The following is a 19,373-nucleotide window of genomic DNA, read 5'->3' as shown; positions in this document are numbered from 1 at the left end:
TTGACCCATGTGGAGCTGGCCCATGTGCAGTGCTGATGCGCACAAGGAGTGCCGTGCCACACAGGAGTGTCCCCCATGTAGGGGAGCCCCACGCGCAAGGAGTGTCCCGTAAGGAGAGCCGCACAGCATGAAAAAAGTGCAGCCTGCCCATGAGTGGGGCCCCACACACGGAGAGCTGACGCAGCAAGATGACGCAGCAAAAAGAAACACAGATTCCCGGTGCCAATGACAAGAATGCAAACGGACACAGAAGAACACAAGGAGAGCAGACAACTGGGGGTGGGGGGGTGGGGAAGGGGAGAGAAAGGAAGAAAAAAAGAAAAGCTACTGAGCTGATGTCCCAAGAGGCTGCACCCCCTCACACGGGCTGTTCCGGTTGCGCCCCAAGCCTGCCAGGCCTAGATGCTGGCGGCTCTCCTGCCGCCCCCGGGGCTCCAGCCCGCGCTTGCGGGTGCTGGGGCTGCCCTTCCCGCGTGTATACCTGGTCAGTCACGCACATTCTTCTGTGAAGGGTCTCCTCGACCCTCTGTCCATTCTTTATCAAGCTGTTCATCCTTCCATCATTGAGTCGCCAGAGTCCTTTATCAGATCGTGGTTTGTTTTTTTATATATTTCTCTCCCCTTCCTTCCGCACCCCCTCCCCCGTTGTCTGCTCTCTGTGTCCATTCGCTGTGTGTTCTTCTGTGTCCACTTCTGTCCTTATCAGCAGCACCGGGAATCTGTGTCTCTTTTTGTTGCATCATCTTGCTGTGTCAGCTCCGTGTGGGCGGCACCATTCCTGGGCAGGCTGTGCTTCTTTCACACTGGGCAGCTCTCCTTACGGGGCGCACTCCTTGTGTGTGGGGCTCCCCTACGCGGGGGACACCCCTGCATGGCACGCATTCCTTGTGTCCATCAGCACTGCGCATGGGCCAGCTGCACGCGGATCAAGGAGGCCCAGGGTTTGAACCTTGAACCTCCCATGTGGTAAGCAGACGCCCTAACCATTGGGCCAAGTCCGCTTCCCCAGACAGTGTTTGGTGAATGTTTTCTCCAGTCGGTAGCTGGCCCCGGCTCAGTTTTAACTGTATCATTTAATAACTCATTTCATTCCCCAATAGCCCTATGAGTTACGTACTCTTTACAGATGAGCAAACTGAGGCACAGAACTTGGAAGTACCTTCCTCAGGTGCCCTCTGACCCCCAAATCGGTGTCCCGAACCCTACACTAGACGCCCCGTGCTCACTAAGCAAACGCAGGAGGGACGCCTTGGTTACATAAGATAATGTCTTAGCCTCCCCTCCCAGTGAATAAGGCCTGAGCCTGGGCCCCACCCGCCCAGGCTGGCAGGAGGACCAGCACCGAGCCAACAGCCACCAGCAGAATCGGGCCGGGAGGAGGGCCCCCCCTGCCTGAAGCATGACACTGAAGCCGAAAGGCACTAGGGTAGAGGGAACAGCGTATGTGAGCGCCTCGGTGGAGAAGATTCCAGCGTGGGCAGCAAGGGAAGGCAGGGCCCAGAGAGGGACCCCAAGGCCCAGAGCTGGGCAGGCGATGGGGGGCCGGTGAGAAATCGGGCCTGGGGCGACCCGAAGCCGCCCGAGGTCTGCCTTCTTTCCGTAAATGCCAGCAAGTCCATTCGGCACAAAATGGGCCTAATTCGTTTCCTCCAGGACATCTTCCTCCCACGGGGTGTGTACACAGCCAGTGCCAGGAAGGAGAGCAGGGCTGCCGGGAGCCCTGACCAGTGTTCGCCTCACTCGTCCAGCTGAGCGAGACCCAGAGCGCCTGGGTCTAAACGCAGCCCGTGGCTGCCGGCGGCGTCACCCACGGCCACTGCACCTGGCTGAGCCTCCGCTCATCAGCAGACCCGCTTCCCAGTCAGGAGAGGATTCACCAGGTGGTAAGAGCGTGCGGCACAGCACCCGGAAGTGAAGGAGTGCCTAAAGTGCCTGCACGGCTAGTGCGACTGTCGACGCCACCCCAGTTCCTGTCCAGCTCTTCTCGTAACATCTCCCTCCCTTCTCAGTGGCCCTCTACTAAGCTCACATATATCAAGTATGCATTTGTGCGGGTCTCGCTTGGAAAGACAGAGCACACTAATTTTCCAAAAAGAAGAAGAATTAAGAGATACTTCAAATTAAGCTTTGGGGAAAATGTTCCTGAAATCCCGTTTATACCAAAAATTGATTTCCTTCCCACCACGGTCAAGCGAGGCACTGCCCCGCTTCCCTTCTCCAGCCTGCTCGATCGACCAGGGCAAACGGGGGCCGAGGAGGCCGAGGGAGCTGTGCAGGCCTCTACAGGACTGAGGACACTCGCCACGTATCTAAAGTGGCCTCCTGGACATCTCGAGCTTACTTTATGAGTAGCAAGCAATGTGGGGTAGACACCCTTCAACCTAGACAGGTATCCAGATTCAGAACTACAGGTCCTAAATTTTACGACACTTTCGTACTCTCTTCTAATACTGGTTAACAGTCGTCAACCATTAAGATACCAACTCGGGGAAACTAACCATATTGACAGATTCTGGTTGAGTAACAAGTAAGGGCTCAAAATCCAGAACCAAAAGCATCCTTCAAAACAGCTAAGCTAGCGGGGTGAGGGGTATACGGGAACCTCATATTTTTTAATGTAACATTTTTTGTGTATGATGTATATATCTTCAAAAAAATACAATTTACAAAAATGATGGGGGGGTGGGGAATGGGGTATATGGGAACCTCTTACATTTTTATGTTTTTTTAATGTAACGTTCTTTGTGATCTATTAACTTTAATTTAAAAAACTGTAAAAAAATAAATAAAATAAAAGAAAGTCCAAAAAAAAAGGCTAAGCTGTAAACGAGCATACCTGTGCGCTCGTAAATGAGCCTAACATGTAGGTATAAGAACACGGCTCGGAGTTCGTCTAAGGCTGCTCCCTTGGGCTGGTGGGGACGCAGCTGGGGGACGCACCTGCAGGGGAGAACGCCGCCCACTACCCGATACCCACCCTGAGACTGGTCTCAGCTCCCCTAACACCTTCTGGCTGGAAACACCTGCTGCTCTGCAAGCACAACCTGCAGCCTGAGTAGGTGGACACCCCAGGTGAGGTTGGCAGTGCTCCTCAAGCCCAAATCATGTGAAGGATTTATGTAACCTTGTTCCCAACAGCCAACATCATGGGAAAGCAGCAGCTGGGAGTGCTGAGATGAGACGTGCAGATGACGTGCGATGGGACCAGAGCTAGAAGAGGTTTCCGTTCTGGGGGTGACAGCCACACAGCAATTAACCCTCCACACCCACTGCAGGCTTGACTAACTGAGCTCCACATTCCTTCCCCCTGAGCCCAGACACAGCCTCAGAATCCTTCCTAACACAAAGGAAGGCATAAATCACACTACCTGGCTCATCTGCCTTTCCACTGTTGGGGGCTGAATCACGTCCCTCATAAAGGCATGCTCGTGCCTTCACCCACCCTCCTGTGGGCATGAATGCATTTACAAACAGGATGTTTGCGGGTGCTACGACTGTCCTGATTAGCTACGACGTGGACTCCTTTGTGAGGAGGATATTCAAAGATCCTATTGAGATGAGGCTGAATTGAACCAGGGTGGGCCTCAATCCATATGGCTGAGGTCCTAAAAAGCAGAGGAAACGGGACGCAGAAGGACCAGCCAAGTCAGAGAAGCCCCAGAGAGAGACACGGCCACGTGACAGAGGCTGGCCGGCACTGGAACTCTGCAGGCCTTGCTGACCCCTTGCTGCTGGACTTCTAGCCGCCGAAACCCTGCGACGATCGATTCCTGTTGTCCAAGCCAACCAGTGTGTGGCATTTGTCATAGCAGCCCCGGCAAACTGAGACACGCACTCACTGCTCGCCGGAGTCTGGTGGCCAGGCTGGCAGGAGCTCCTTTCCCCCTCCCTCCACCTACAGAGGCTTAGAGAGACGAGGAGCAGGACCAGGTCAGTCGGCCACAGGGCCAGACATGCACCGAGACCTGACCCCACCGCCTGGCTATGCGGCCACCAGGGAGAAGAGGCAACATTTCTGAGAACCCCAAGAAGGACTCACCAGCTCAGAAGTGCAGAGCTGGGAAGCTGCCCCCACCTCCTCACTACAAAGCAGGAAATGAGGCCCTGTGGCTCTTTGATATTATTGATGAATTCCCAAAAGAAATATTGGATTATGTTTGTAAACTGATCTTTTCCTCTGGGCATGTTAGATTATACTGGATTCAAAGGTTTCCTTGATTAAGTAATTATGTAAATCTCTTGTGCCAGTAGGGTGTCGAGTCCCCACCCCTTGGTGGATGGGACTCACAGATAAAAGGCAAGGCAGAGGACAGCGTTGGGGGCTTTTAATGCTAGAGTTTTGATGTTGGAGTTTGATGCTGAAGCTGGAGCCCCAGGGAGAGAGACAGAGCCATTCTCCTGATCGTCTACAGCTGACCTTGTGGAGGAAACAGAGGAGCTGAGCCCAGAGGAACCCAGGAAGCCTGAACCCTCGCAGACGTCGGCAGCCATCGTGCTCCAACACGTGGAAATAGACTTTGGTGAGGGAAGTAACTTATGCTTATGGTCTGGTATCTGTAAGCTCCTGCCACAAATAAGTACCCTTTATAAAAGCCCACCACTTTCTGGTAGTTTGCATCAGCGATCCCTTTGGCTAATACAGGCCCCAAAGCTTTACATCTCAGAAGGTGGACACATGCCGCCTCCACGGTGGATTTCAGCCCCATGCCCAGGCCCTGGCTAAGGCACCAGAGGAGAGCTCCACTGGTTTCCCGGGGCTGATCAACTACTCCTCTGATGTTGTGAGCCCCAGAAAAGAGACAAGGCCAGAGCCTGCTGCTCTCGTGTAACCAGAAAGATGTCTCTTGTTTGAACATGTGACACTGAGAAGTGCCAGAACTGCCTGCCTTCTGTGCTTATGTCCTCTTACCTCAGCAGCAGCTAGTACAGGCGAGCAGATGAGGTGTTTCTAACGTGCTCCGGAACTTACTAACTTAACAACACGCTGTTCCACGCCTTTATAACACAACAGAGAACAGACAGACCCATTAGGAGGTAACCCCATTTTTCACCTGAAACTTAAAACTTAAGGGGTCCAGCTAATGCTAATTTTTTCTTAGGGCACATCCTTTATGCGACGGAGCCATCTGTGTGAAAGCAAGAAACCAGCTAGGTGGAGGCACCTGCCCTCTGCCAACAGCAGCAGGGGAGACGTCAATCAAGGGCAGCCCTTGGCAATGGCTCACAGCAGGCGCTTTCCCACTCACACGTTATAAACATCCCGTAATTATTCTGACGGCTGGACAGGGTGTGCAAAGCTAAGCAACTTCTGGATGCGTGATAAATATTCACTCCTGGGAGCTGAGGCAGGGATTTCACCTCCGAGCTCCCCGAGAGGAAACTGCCAAGGCGATTTAACTCTTCTGGGGCCAGGTACATAACCTGGGGCTGGCCCACCAAAGGGCCACGGACTGGGCGGCTTAAAACTACAGAAATGTGTCCTCGGTCTGCTCTGCAGGCCAGGAAGCCAAAATCCAGGGGCGAGCAAGGCGCGCCCGCTCCGAGGTTCTGTAAGGAGGTTCCTTCCGGGCTGCTTCTACTTCCGGTGGTTCTGCCTGGACTTCCAGGCGTCGCTGCAATCCCTGCCTGCCCATCACATGCCATCTCCACCTCGGTCCCATCTCCCTCTGCCTGTAAGGACAGCATTCACACTGGGGCAGAGCCCTCTTACCCCAGGCTGGCCTCACCTCAACCACCCACCTTGGCAAAGACCCTGTCTGAAAATAAGGCCACGTCCACGGGTTAGGACGTGAACATATCTTTCTTGGGGGGACCCAATTCAAGCCCTAAGACAAGGTCTCTGGCGAGCCAGCTGTTCCCCAGCAGAGGCCGCTCCGGCACAGAAAGGCAAGCTGCATACAAGGCGCCTGGGTTGTACTCAGTCCTCTTTGGGCAAGAATTAGTACTTTCAGTTTCCAAGAGATTTTAGTAGGCTGCCCAGAAAAAAAGGCCCAAGCTGCAGTGACTGCTGGTGCTTCTGCCCTGAGTGCACCGCCCTCGAGCTACCCCCAAGGAGAGAATGCGGAGGTGGACCAAACAAGGAGAGCGGCTGGATTGGAAGGTTATCATCGGAATAATAATCAAAGGAAATTTGACTCAGCCACACCAGGCTCCCCTTGGAAGCCACTTCCTCTCAACCAGAGAGAGGAAAAACAGAGCAGTAATTTCCAGAGCCCACCTCCCTAAAGGGTGCCTTACAGCCCAGGAGCCGGGCCGCCTCCCAGAGGCCTTCACCATACTCCTTCCTCTACCCAGGTCCACCCAGGACCGAGAAGGCCCCTGCTCAGAGAAGAGGGGCTTGGGCGGGAGAAGGGTGTGGACATGGTTTCTCCTTCACGGCAGGGGCTGTAGAGAACTCACTGCCCAGCGGCTCCCAACAGGACCCGCACGGACTCCTCTTCCAAGAGAACATTCTAAAAACCACGGTGGAGGGGGAACAAATTTGGCTCAACGGACAGGGCGTCCACCGACCACATGGGAGATCCAGGGTTCACACCCAGGGCCTCCTGATCCGTGTGGAGCTGGCCCATGCGCAATGCTGATGCGCGCAAGGAGTGCCCTGCCACACAGGGGTGCCCCCCCGCGTAGGGGAGCCCCACGCGCAAGGAGTGCGCCCCACAAGCACGAAAAAAGTGCAGCCTGCCCAGGAGTGGCACTGCACACACGGAGAGCTGACGCAGCAAGATGACGCAACAGAAAGAAACACAGATTCCAGGTGTCGCTGACAAGAATACAAGCGGGCACAGAAGAACACACAGTGAATGGACACAGAGTTCAGACCAGGGGGAGGGAGAGAGAAATAAAGAAAAAATAAATCTTTAAATAAATAAAAAAAAACCCACGTGGGCATAGCCCTAGGCCCTCACCTGCTTCCATCTCTCCGCTTCTTACCAGCCACCCTCCTTCTCTTCTGGTCGGGAGTCCAACCCAACTTAATCAGATCAGTAGTTCCCCTTACAAGGGTCCTGTATAGTATCAGAGGGACCTTGCGGACAAAGAAAATGCTGAGAAATGCAAAGTGTCCCAAAAAAGGACCTGATCTCCCCCACCAAAGGAGCCCAAACTCGTTTACAAATCCTCTCCTTATATCTGGACACAAAGAAAGAATCAGAAGGGCTTGTTGAGACCTGCCAGCAATGTGTGGATGTCACTTCAAAGTCACTATTTGTCCCAATCCATTCGCTATGCAAAAACATCCTCAACGCCGACAGGCAGCAGGCCGGAACAGTGCGGGTGAATCGGGCCTGCACGGAGCGGGGCGCGGGGGGCGCGGGGGCAGCTGGACCGCGCGAGCCCGTCTGACGGCCACAGCCCGTCCGGAGCCCAGCCAGCAGGAACGCCGCCACCGTCCAGAGATGCTGGAAATCTGCCCTTATGTGAATTTTCTTAATTTTCACAATCGCCTTCTGGGATCAAGTAATCTAGTGGTGTAGCCCCCCCCCCACCGCCAATTCAGGTCTCCTGGGAACCCATGTCGCTGGCCTTATTTGGAAATAGGGTCTTTGCAGATGCATGAGTGGAGATGAGGTCATGGGCGGGGGGGGGGGGGGTTCCTAAATCCTCTGACGCTGTCGTGGCAAGAAGAGGAAACTCCGGACATAGAGACAGACATGAAAGGAGAAAAGGCCGTGGGAGGGCAGAGGCAGAGGCCACAGGGGGCACCTGGAAGCCACGGAAGGCCAAGGACGCGGCCACCGCCGCGGGCAGCCACGGAGAGGCCACGACGTGACTTCTGGCTCCAGGGCTGGGGGCCACCTGTCTTGTCAGAGCCACACTGGCAGCCCCGGGAAGCTCGGGCCATTTCCTCACCTCTACCCCGTGTCTCAGAAACGCCCGCTTCTTTCCTATCCTGCTGCCACTGCGCCAGATAAGGTCGGTCTTGCCTGCGCCCGAGATGCACGCCCTGCTTCCTCCCCGGTCACCCCACTCCTGTCCATTCTCTGCAACGCAGCTTCTGGAACTTTCTAAAGCCTGTGGCCAGCCCCAAGCACACCAGTCTTGCCCGACAACAGGTGAGCTGGGGCTCCCGCTACTTTGGCGGGGCCGGCAGGACCTGCTGACCTCTCACGCCAGGCCACTGCCCGGCTCCTGGGAGCCACCTGCCCTTCTCCAAAAGCAGAGCCCCGGAGTTCTCTCGGCCTCCCTCCCCTTCCCCTGGGACCCCCGGGCTGGTTGTTCTCAACCGGCGTCCGTCACCACGCCTGCCGCCTGCTCCCAGCCCAGGGCCTGCCGGGACAAAATGCACCAGGTAGAGGTTTGCTGATGGGATGAAGAGAAGGTGTGAGCTCCACGTGCTTCCGCCCGTCACTGACAGCCCTATTTCCTTCACCTACAGGGTGAAGGAAGCCTACGGGGCACCTGTTCAGGTGTCCTAGCCCGGTGGGGACGAGTCGCCTCCCTCTCTCCCTTCCCGTCCTGGGGTTCGGGGGGACTTGGCTGCATTGCCCTCACGCCTTCACGAGGGATGAGGCGCAGAAGCTTCCCGTTTCTTCTCACACTGCAGCTTTCTGTCCCCGGGAGGGGTCTGCCCAGGCCACACCCATCTCACAACACTGAACCAAGAACCTCCGGGGCCAGGGGAGAGTCGCGGGGGGCTTCCCTGCCTCCCCACACCCACTGGCCATCCAGCCTTCTCCCTTCTCCTGGAGCCCGAGACCCCTCGGGGAAGCCACGCTGGCGTTTGTCCTCCAGCTGCGGCCACCTGGGGCCAGAGCTTCCTTCACCGCAGAGCCGTCCAGCCCCGAGAGGTGAGGAAGCACCCGCCCCTGTAACAACCCAAGGCCTCAGGCGCAGCCAACAACGCCCGGGGCACAGCCTCACGCCCGGCCGCCAACCACCACCGAACCCAGCCTTGCATCCCCTGGGCTCTCCGTGGGGAAGCAATCCCAGCGCGCAGGTCACAGCGCTGCCTGGGGTCACAGCGCTGCCTGGGGGCAAGGCGGCGCCCACGCACCCTCAGTAAAGGACCGGCAGGTCTGAAAGGTCTGAAAGGACCGTGCTGGAGTGCATGGGCGGTGGCTCGGGACTTTGAGCTTTCCCTCCTGGAAAGTGACATCAAGAACCCAGAGGCAGTCTCAGATTCCCAGCCCAGCAGCCCCTGAGATCCGGCCAATTTGTCCCTGCTCCACCCTCCCCACCTCATCTTAAAAGACCACTTGAGGGGAGCAGATGTGGCTCAAGCAGTTGAGTGCTGCCTTCCCACAAGGGAGGTCCCAGGTTTGGTTCCCGGTGCCTCCTAGAAAAAGCAAAAGCAAACAAGCAAAACAAAGGAAAAAACCAACGCAGGGGAGCAGATGTGGCTCAGTGGTGGCGCGCCGGCTTCCCACAAGTGAGGTCCCAGGTTCAATCCCCCGCCCTGGTACCTAAAAAAAAAAACACAGCTTGGGACTGGGAACTTCCTTAACGGTTTCTTCAGAAAAGAACACGGGGAAGACCCTCCAGGTGTGGCTTCGCTGCCCGCTGGTGCCAACGCCTAGCCGTGGCATTTCTGAGAAATCCTAATGCTGGTAGCTGACCCTGGGTCCACGGCCTCCTCGTGGTAAAGGCGCAGGCCGGCCTCTCACCAGCTCCTCTCCACCAGACCCTCACTGGCCCCAAGCTGGCGCCCACCTCCCGGGACATCTGTGGGGTACCCAAGCGCCCACCCCTCGGCCGGAGGCCCTGGCCAGGGCTCTGCCCCAGAGCCTGCTCTCTCACACGCAGTCAAACCAGACCTGGGCTGCCAAGCTGCCTCTCAAAGCCCTCAGACCTGCCGGGGGGAGGGGGCTTTGGGGTTTTTCCACGCGTTCCTTTCTATTTCCCTACTGCCCACATCTAGTCATAGTTCTGTTTTCTACACCGGGCACCGTGTGACATAATCGGGTTTTCCATCCCTGGAACATCAGGCCTTGTCACACTGTGGTCATTCTGGCACTTTCCACACTGGTTCCTCCAAATCCCAGTACAAAGCATTTCCTAAAATTCCCTCCTCTGGAAAATGACAGGACTCTTATCCCGGGTGGGGCCAGAGGCCCTCAGCCTCTCCCAGGACCTCTAACTTCACGGGCAACCCCCCCAGCACCCCCACCCCCACCTCCCTTACAGGGGCCCTCGTCTCAAAGGAAGACGCTGGAATCCCACGGACTCCCGAGTTCACCGCCAACTTTCTAACAAAGAAGGAAATGAAACCGGCTGTGCAGCCGGCAGCGCCGCGGGACAGAAGGCCGCGGAAAAGCTCCGCAGCACTCCCTTTGTGATCATTTCCTGTTAGGCAAATGAGTGCCATCCCCGACACAGTAGCGTCAGCTCCCAGCTCCGTGCCAAGAGCGCTCCCGCCACCTAAAAGGCACGGCAGGTTGCCAAGGTAACGGGCCTTCGGAAATCCTGGCAGCTCTGCCGTTCAAGGCCTCGTCGGGCGCCCCCCCTTCCCAGTCCATCCCCACTTGCCAGAAGCCACTGAGCCTCTGCCAGTCCACGCCCCCCTGGGACCGTGACTCTGGGGGGGGGGGTGTCCTCCACAACCAGCTGCCTGGCCTTCTGCTGCTGGGAGAACCAGGCAGGTGACCCCAGGAATTTACGGGGAAAGCACCAGCAACACCTCGCCCTGCCGCGGGCCATGGCTCCTCTACTCACCTCAGAGGCTTCTGACCACTGAGACCCTCGGCTCATTTAAAATGAAACGGGGCGCCCCTCGATTTGGAGGATGAAGAGCCAGGACTTTGGGCGCGAGTGCTTCCTATCCCAGCAGGCTGCCGGTCACCTGTAAAATGCTCCCACTGTCCACGGCATTCCACGGACTCCCATTCTGGGAAAGGTGACGTCATTCGCCATTTCCTGCGGGTCCCAACCCAAACTCGACCTACCCCGAGAGGCCACTGCCGGTCATGCCGATCGCCCTCCCACAGCATGTGTTACCCACCACGACTCCAATTCCCAGTCCAGGAAAGCCAGAGGCTGGTCCTTCTTCGCTTCTCTAGCTGCTAAGGACGCCCGGCGCCTCCTGAACGTGGGCATTCGGGAGGGGGTGTCACTGAGGGACGCCGTAACCGCTCTAAAGCCTCAGGAGGGGTTTCCGTGAGGGCGCTGACTGCACCTGAGGACGCATCCCGGAGGCGCGCCACGGAGGATAAAGAGAAGGGTTTATCTTCTCATTTATCCTCTCCTTCAAGTGAGGTGACCTAATGGAGATTAACACCAGCCGGTTTGGGTCCTCGAGTGTGAAGCTTGAAAGAGGAGAAAATAATTGGCTTGGAAATTCCGAGCGCAATGGAGAAGAGGTCAAGGAGCAGGGGCTGAGTGGTCCAATAGATAAATGATTAGTAAAAGCATCCTTGGGGGGGATGCCTGGGGAGACACACGCCCCTGGGGTACACTGAGGATTTTCCAGGGGAAGTCGGGGCCAGTCCTGGGCGCTCACTCTCCGCTCCCCCACCCTGGCTGTCCTTTCCTACTGCCACCCCCACGCCTCTCACGCCTCCCCTGCCTCTGTTCATTCTTTGCAAGCACCACTCACTTCCCACCCATCAGAATCTCCCTCGAAGGCCCCAGGGGAAGCAAGAGAGGAAGAGTCCACAAGGGCGCTCCCTGGGAGGGGAGACACCCCCAGGTGCCATCTCCTGTGACCCTAAAAAAATCTTTCAATGTAAGAGGAGTTGGTCGTTTTTCAGAACGATTTTCGTGGGCACTGGGTGAAAAGTCTGGAGAACCACGTGTGGCAGCAGATAGGCCTCCACGGTCTCTGGCCACGCGTGGGAGCCCTTCCTTCCTCCGGCCCGGGGGCGGGGGCCACGTCATCCGCAGCGCACTCGGCGGCCGTGTGCCCCTGGCAAACTTCCAGTAAATGCACATGGCGTGGAGTGGGTGGCCACGGCGCCGGCGGACCCCGGCGGGCCCGCACTGGGTGCCGCCCACGCACGGCTCGGCGCGGGTAGGCGGCCGGCAAGCGCCCGAGGGAGGCCAGCGCTGGAGCGGGCTCGGGGAGGAGCAAAGACGCAAGGGTTCAAGGCCGGCGCCCAAGGTCGCCGGGGCGCGCCGCGAGGGCCCGGCCGAGGCGCGCGTGGCTGTGCGCGCGGGCCCGGCGGGGAGCGCCTGCGAGCGCGCGCGTGGGCCCGGCGAGGAGGCAGCGGGGCGCGCGGGCCCGGCGGCCGCGGGGGCGCGGAGGGGGGCCCGGCGGGCGGGGCGCGCGTGCGCGGCGGGCGGCGCGGCACTCACCCTCGCGGGCCTTCTTCTTCCTGGCCAGCGTGCCGCCCAGCTTGCCCAGGAACGACTCGTCCTTCTTCATCCTGGGGGGCCGCGGGCCGGGCGCGCGCGGCGGCGCCGAGGACATGGGCGCGCGGGAGGGGCCGGGAGCGGGCGCAGCGCGAGTGCCGCCGCCGCCGCTCGGCCCCGGGAGTGGCGGCCCTGAGGGCGCGGCCCCGCCCGAGGTCCCCGCCCCCGCCCCGGAGCCCCCGCCCGGCGGCCACCTCCCGCTGCCCCGCAGCCCCTGGGCCCCTCTCCGAGATGTGTAGGGCGTGCTCGGCCCCTTCGGGGCTCTCTCGGCGTCACGCTGGGGCACCTGGGCTTTGCCGGGCCCCGCAGGTGGTGCGGGCACCTAGTGGGGGGCCCAGCAGGCACTGCCTGCCCCCAGGGGTGCTCCGGTGGCGGCCTGGAAGCCAAGGCTAATCTCGGAAAATACACAGATAAATCCACCAAGAAGCCCTCCCGGGGCTCGGGACACCCCCAGTGGGCGTGGCACTTGCCCCCCACCCTTAAGAAGCCTGGGGCTGGTGGGCAGTGCCGCCCACAGGTCATTTGGATAAGGGACAAGCCCATAGAGCACCTTGCCCTTGTCCAGGGGGCGTTCAAGGAATCAGGAGGGGGTGGGGGGAGTGACTGCCCAGGCGCCCAGGGAAGCACAGGACCAGAGAGGAAAGTGGGGCTCCAGTGGGGGACAAAGGGAAGAGAGGAGGGCAGGCTTTGTAAGGATGGGGAGTGGAGGAGCGGAGCAGTGGCGTGATTGGATTTTGGTTCTCCAACATCCCCTAGGGTTGTTGGGTGCTGGAAAAGGAGGACGGCTGGAGGCTGGGAGACAAGTGGGGAGCCCCCCAGGGTGACCCCAGGGAGAAAGGAGGTCCTGAAATTAGGAGAGAAGGGAACGGCTGGCCAGAGCCCATCTGGCTCAGTTCCTAGGATCCTCTAGCAAAGCCTCAGGGATCAAGAGCCCAGAGGACCAAACACGCCTCTTCGTTAGGGGTACCCGCCAGGGTTTCCGCGACGGGACCCAGTGTATATCAAAATGGGACCCATATCTTAAGCGCAGCCCTGGTACTTCTTACTTGGAACCCTGTGTAAACTCGTCACCATTCCTTTCCCTGGGAAGAGTGACAACTTTTGCACAGCCCCAGCCAAGAGTGCCACTTGCATTGAGTCTACATCCCAGGCCCTGCTTTGGCTGAGGAACAGGGGGATTTTTCAGTAAACATAGTTTGGAAGATGTTTTACATTAGCGTGGTCATTGAAATGGTGTCTTTCTCTTGCATGTGCCTGAGGCAGCAATCGAGAATTTACTTGACGATTGAGGATTAATTTGTTGGATAAGATAGAGGAAGGAGAGACAAACTCCCCATCTTCCTGGCCTGGCTCCTGGCGAATTTACCTGGCGTCCTCTCCAGGGCAGTCTAACTAAAACTACTTTCCTAATTGCCTTACAGTGCAGCAAACAGAAATAGTCACTCGAAGGTCGGAAAGGGGGATTTTTTTAATAAAAAGAGAATTTAATGAGGATCAGAAATGTGAACTCAGGCCCGCGTCCCCATTCACTCAGTCTTGTGCGCCTTAGGACGCCGCACGTGCTCCGCATGCATTTACACTTGGAGGATAATCATGAAAATCAGATTACATGCGCCGGCTGCCCTTAAAGAAAGCCATCTGATTTGCTTCTGCACGTGGCTTCTAAAGAGGCCAGTTCCTTATGAGCCTTGTTAAGGACAAGGGAACAAACACTTCATGAGTGCGTGCTGGATTCCCTCCAGGCCCTGTGTCAGATCCCATAGATGTGGAGTCTAGCTCGACCTCCTGAGCAAAGATCCTTGCCATCTTCCCCATAAACTGCAAGACAATGGAAACCCCTGGGTCAGGTCCAAATGTGCTTCAACAGAGAACTTGTTTCCATGTATGTGGTATCCAAATATAACACCTCTGTCAAAGTAGGAAACCCAGTACGGCGACATCAAAAAACAATACGGGGAAGCGGATGTGGCTCAACCAGTTGGGTGCCTGCTTACCACATGGGAGGTCCTAGGTTCGGGTTCCGGTGCCTCCTAAAGAAGATGAGCAGACACCTCACCCGCCACAACAAGCAGACACCTCACCCGCCACAACAAGCAGACACCTAAACAAGCAGATGCCACAAGCCAGCAGATGCTGCAGCCCCGCCGGGAGCAGGTGTGGCTCAGGCTGTTGGGCACTCGCCTCCCATGTGGGAGGTCCTGGGTTCGGGTCCCGGTGCCTCCTGGAGAAGGCGAGCAGACAATGAGCAGACAGACGAGAGAACCATCTGGAGGAGAGGGGGGATTAAAAAATACATAAAGTAAACAAATCTTTAAAAAAAAACAATACGAGAAAGCAGGAAAGTAAATAAATAAATCTTTAAAAAAAACAATACGGGAAAACAGGTATTTGAAAGCAGGGACTCAGACAGGTATTTGCACACCAATGTTTATAGCAGCCTCATTCATAAATGCCAAAAGGTGGAAGCAACCCAAGTATCCATTGATAGATGTATGGATAAACAGAAAGTGGTGTGTACATACAATGAAATAAAAGCCAGAAAAGAGATGGAGTTCTGGTACATGCTACAGTGAGGGTGACCTTGAAGAAAGACACAAAAGGACAAGCATTATACAATCTCACTTACATTGATATCGATCAAATGTGGATTAACTTCCTCCCAATGTACCTTAAAGACTAATTCCTGAGACTCCAAGGTTTCAAAGAGAGAAAGGGTTTATTTGTTTGCACAAGCAAAGAAGCACAGTGGCCTAGTGGCCCCAAACTGCCTCCTGGATCTACAGGAATTCTAATGTTTTATAACACTAGGATGCTATTGAGTAACTGGGGTGTAGCTGGCCCAGGGTCCTTCATTAATAAACATTTAGGGTGCTTGCCTAGGCAGCACATATACTAAAATTGGAGCGATGTAAAGATTAGCCTGGCCCCTGCACAAGGATGACATGCAAATTCGTGAAACGTTCTGTAGTTTTAAAATATAAAGTAAACATGTAGGGACTGAACAGAATGGGGATGGACACCAAACCAGGGTGAGTCCCAAGGTTCTGGGATAGGAGAGTACAGAGCTGAGGAATTGCAAGGTTTTTCACGGGGAGATTAAACAGAGGAGCATGGCGTGGCTGCCATCACAATAGTGCACATACACAAGGGCGAGGCTAAGTCTAGAGAACTGGGTGAGACCACGCTAGCCAGCTTCAGTAGGCATTACTTTTTGCCATTGGTAGTATAAAGGCATCTATACAATAATTTAGTAATCATAATTATTTAATTCTTAACCCTCAGTTACAATATGAAATACCTAGAAGGAATAAATTGCATAGAGACAGAGAGTAGATTATAGGTTACCAACGGTTGGGGAAGAGGGGAGGGAGTTATTGCTTAATGGGTGCAGAATTTCTGTTTGGGTGATGAAAAAGTTGGTTATTGGTGATAGTAGCACAATATTGTGAATGTAACTAATGCTACTAAATCGTGCACTTGAAAGTGGTTAAAAAGGGAAATTTTGAGTTTGTATATGTTACTACAATGATTTTTTTTCCTTTTAGGAGGTACTGATGAGGGCCATGGGTGGGCGGCTGTTCGTCCCTTCGTAGATAACCTGAGCTGTCTGTCCTGACCTGTGGGTGTGGGACAGTGAGAGGCTGCAGCCCTGCCCTTAGTAACCATGGCAACGACTCCAGTCCCAGGAAACAGTTTATCAATGCAAACTCTATAAACTAAACTTTAAATATTCAGGGAAAATGCAAACCAAATGTGCGAAAAACTTATCTAGAATGTGTGAAGTCCATGGTAAAAGCTTACCTAGGATGTGGAAGATACATGCTAATTCAAACCTACTGAGCACTGAAACAACCATTTGGCCCTTCCTCTCTGTATGAAAGGAACTCAAAATTCTTGTTCAGGGCTCAGGCTTGAAACAGAAAGCTCCCGAGTCCAGCTGGCTGTCAATAAATCATTTTTTTCCTTCTCAAAATCATTCCTGAATCCTGGCCTTTCTACATGCAAATAATTGGACCTCTCTCATTTTCTTCAACAGTACCAGAGATTGAACCCAGAACCTTGTACATGGGTAGCAGGCGCTCAACCACTTGCACTACACCTGCTCCCTACAATACAATTTTAAAAACAAAAAAATTGAAATATTTGTATAGCATTTGTAGACAAACCAAACTAAAAATTCCAGTGTGGGCAAACCAAACAAACAGCCTTTACATAAACTAATGAGGTGGGAGAATCAATGAACTGTTATAGAAAAACGGGACTCACTGGGACACGGAGACTGAGGACTGCAGGCAGGAAGTTTATTGGGAAGCTCTCCTAACAGAGGGGATTGAAGAATAGACTTGAGCCCACCCCTGGGGGGGGCGGGTATGACTTTATACAGTACATGGTAGATGGGGGAAGGGAGTACAGCCTGGGGCCAAATGGCCGGGGAAGTGGGCTAGGAGGCTTGGAACTCGAAGGGTGGGTGGTGCCTGCCTGGAGGGTAAAGGCCCTTATCTGCTCCTCTTTGTCAACTCTTGGGAGCGGCTGGGCTGCAGCTGGCTCAGTCCTTTGGAATGGAGTCGCAGCCTCGTGACCTGTTGATCACTGCAGACTTCGTAAGGGGGAAACTCTAACATAAACCAGTTGGTGTGTATATATATGTATACAATGAAGTATTACTGAGCAATGAAGAAAGGCAAACGCCTGATACGTATGACAGCACGACTATGTCTCAAAAGCCTGGCGTTGGGTATTTTAAGTAAAATAAAATGGCCACCGGCATTGGGCATTGCTGGAAGAAAAGCTTGTCCAGAAGACAAAATTAACTGACCTCCAGGGGTTTCTCCAGATAATGGAACACACCCTACAGTTGCTGATAAGCAACACCTGATAATTAAAACTGGTTTTGGGCTTTTGCTCCGGGCTGCTGAGCAAGGAAGGTGCGCGTGGGCAGCCGTGAGGGCGGGCGGCCCGGGGACACCGTGACGTGATGCCACAAAGCCTGAGTTTTAAAGAAGTATGAAGATGATACTACTAAATGTTTTTCCAAAAAAAGATGGCTGAAAAAAAAAACAGCTATAAGAGGTACCTAAAGTTACAACATATAGGTAGCTGCAGATCAATGTTCAGGTCCATAGCCGTGGTATTCAGAAATTCTTCTTAGCCTCAAGTGTGGCATGCAACAATCTTGGGAAGAAAAATGAATTGGCCAAGAAGACAGATGAATAGAAGCAGATGGAGAAAATTAGTTTGATGTTGATAATCTTATCTCAGTTTAATACTTACATTATTAATTTCTGAGCAATAAAGTCTATTTTCTTTAAAAAAAAAAAAAAACTGGTTTTGGTCCAGTAGAGACCCCTCATCAGAGTGGACAGGCGCGCCGCACTAATCAATGGGAAGCTTCTCCCCACTTTGTGAGCCCCCCCCACCCCCATGTAAAATGGAAACTTCACGTCAGCCCGTCAGCCCTTTCCTCACTTGCTTCCTGTCTGCCCTGTCTGAGCTTCCCCTTTCCAGCCCTGGGCGGAGCTTCCTTCTACTTTCCCAGTGGGACCCGCTGGATTCCTGAAGCGCTCAGAAGCTGTGAGATCCTCAACTGCAGACAGACCCGTTCGAGTGCACACTGAACGAATCCACTTACGTGAAGTTCCAGGACAGGCCACCTCTTCTCTTCGCTAGGGTAAGCCTGTTTACCCTGGGGAGGATATAGAGCAGATATGGGCACCCAGGAGCTCTGGGTAAAGAAAATGTGCCCCGTTTCGAGCTGGGGGGAGTCACACATAAATCAAAACTCATCGGACTTTACTGAAGGTTTGTGCATTTCACTGTATGTAAATTGTACATCAATAAAATCTTGAAGAAAAGAAAGGAAGGGACCCGTAGGCTGGGTGATTTGGTCTTCACCTGCCCTGTGTTTGGGTTTAAGCATTCTAAGTGCTGGAGAAGGTTTTAAAAGCTTTGTGCTTTCCCTCACTTCGCTTTAAAAGAACTACGAAGTTGACATCTTTCCAGGAAAGAAAAATAAAAACAGCCTTTAGCCATTTGGGAAAGGAAAAGGAACTCATTCAAGGGAGTGCTAGGACTGCAAAATGTTTTCTTATGTTGCTCATTTTCAAACCTCCAAGCAATTTTAGGAGAGTTAGAAGTGTGTAGAGAAGTGATGGAAATATTTAATTGATTCAGTGATGAAGAAAATACCTAATTTCCCCCAGGTTGTACTTTTGATGCATTCTGACAGCACCTTGGGGTAGCACTTTCAAGCATGCTGTAATTGTAATATCCAAAGTACCATTCTGAGCCGTGTTATTTAATCACTTTGCTAATTTAGCAATCTGGCAAGAGAATAACCTGTGAACTTGTGATTTCCACGGTAAATGCCAAGAATATAAAAGATGACCAAACATGCCTGAAATTTTAGAGCCGTGTTTTCCTATGCCACACATAAATAATACAGGCATCACTTACTGCAGCTGACCAACAGCGTTTTACTCAAATGGTTTTGGAAACATCAGCAAACTTTGAGACAAGGGAAGTTGGGTTTTCATATACCAGCAAATCCTCTTGGTTTACTTTTTGTGAAGTAGGCAAATTAAACTACATATGCACTTTCCTCCCTTAAATATTTTATAGCTAAGAATGAGTGAAAGGTTAACCCCAAGTTATTGATTCCTACTCTCCAAGTGGGGGAGTGGAGAAAATTGATAAACCTCCCCCAAAAGATTATACTTCCTTCAAAAAGTATCTCCCCACGAGCATTCCAGCTATGAAAGACTAGGGGACAACGAAGCTCCTTCAAAGTGCCAATACCTCTTATGTGAGGGAAAGCAAAGGCTGGGCCTATCAGACACTCACTCTTTAGTCTGAATCTCTTTCAGCATTCATTTTCATATCTGTCCACCTGCCCGCAAAGCAAAAGACATTGCTTTCCTCCTTGCACCTCACTTGAGCACTGAGGGGAAGAGAGTTTCGCTTTGGGTGGAGTAGAGGAATGATAGAGGGAAGGGAGCTGAAGGGCAGGGCACTTTGCTCCAGGGCACTGGCCTGGGAGATTTGGCAACCACTGCACATCCTGAGATCATCCCTGGGGCCTGGAGGAGACC

At 54.1% G+C, this 19,373-nt stretch overlaps 1 protein-coding gene and 1 non-coding gene across 2 annotated transcripts in view; one reads left to right on the top strand and one right to left on the bottom strand.

Annotated features, from left to right (window-relative positions):
• PARVB (parvin beta) overlaps positions 1–12,407 on the bottom strand; it is a 128,259-nt gene extending 115,852 nt beyond the window's left edge. The window contains exon 1 of the mRNA XM_058308911.2: positions 12,229–12,407. Within this exon, the coding sequence (XP_058164894.1) occupies positions 12,229–12,343 (115 nt within the window). The 5' untranslated portion in view covers positions 12,344–12,407. The remainder of the gene's footprint in view (positions 1–12,228) is intronic.
• A 2,746-nt stretch (positions 12,408–15,153) lies between these two features.
• On the top strand, positions 15,154–15,257 carry LOC111760579 (U6 spliceosomal RNA). The gene has a single exon (XR_002794229.1). It is a non-coding gene; the product is annotated as a U6 spliceosomal RNA (small nuclear RNA).
• Positions 15,258–19,373: the final 4,116 nt, after the last annotated feature.

This window comes from Dasypus novemcinctus, chromosome 12 (genome assembly GCF_030445035.2).
Source record: "Dasypus novemcinctus isolate mDasNov1 chromosome 12, mDasNov1.1.hap2, whole genome shotgun sequence".
Lineage (NCBI taxonomy): Eukaryota > Metazoa > Chordata > Mammalia > Cingulata > Dasypodidae > Dasypus > Dasypus novemcinctus.
This window is presented reverse-complemented; position numbering and strand designations above follow the sequence as displayed.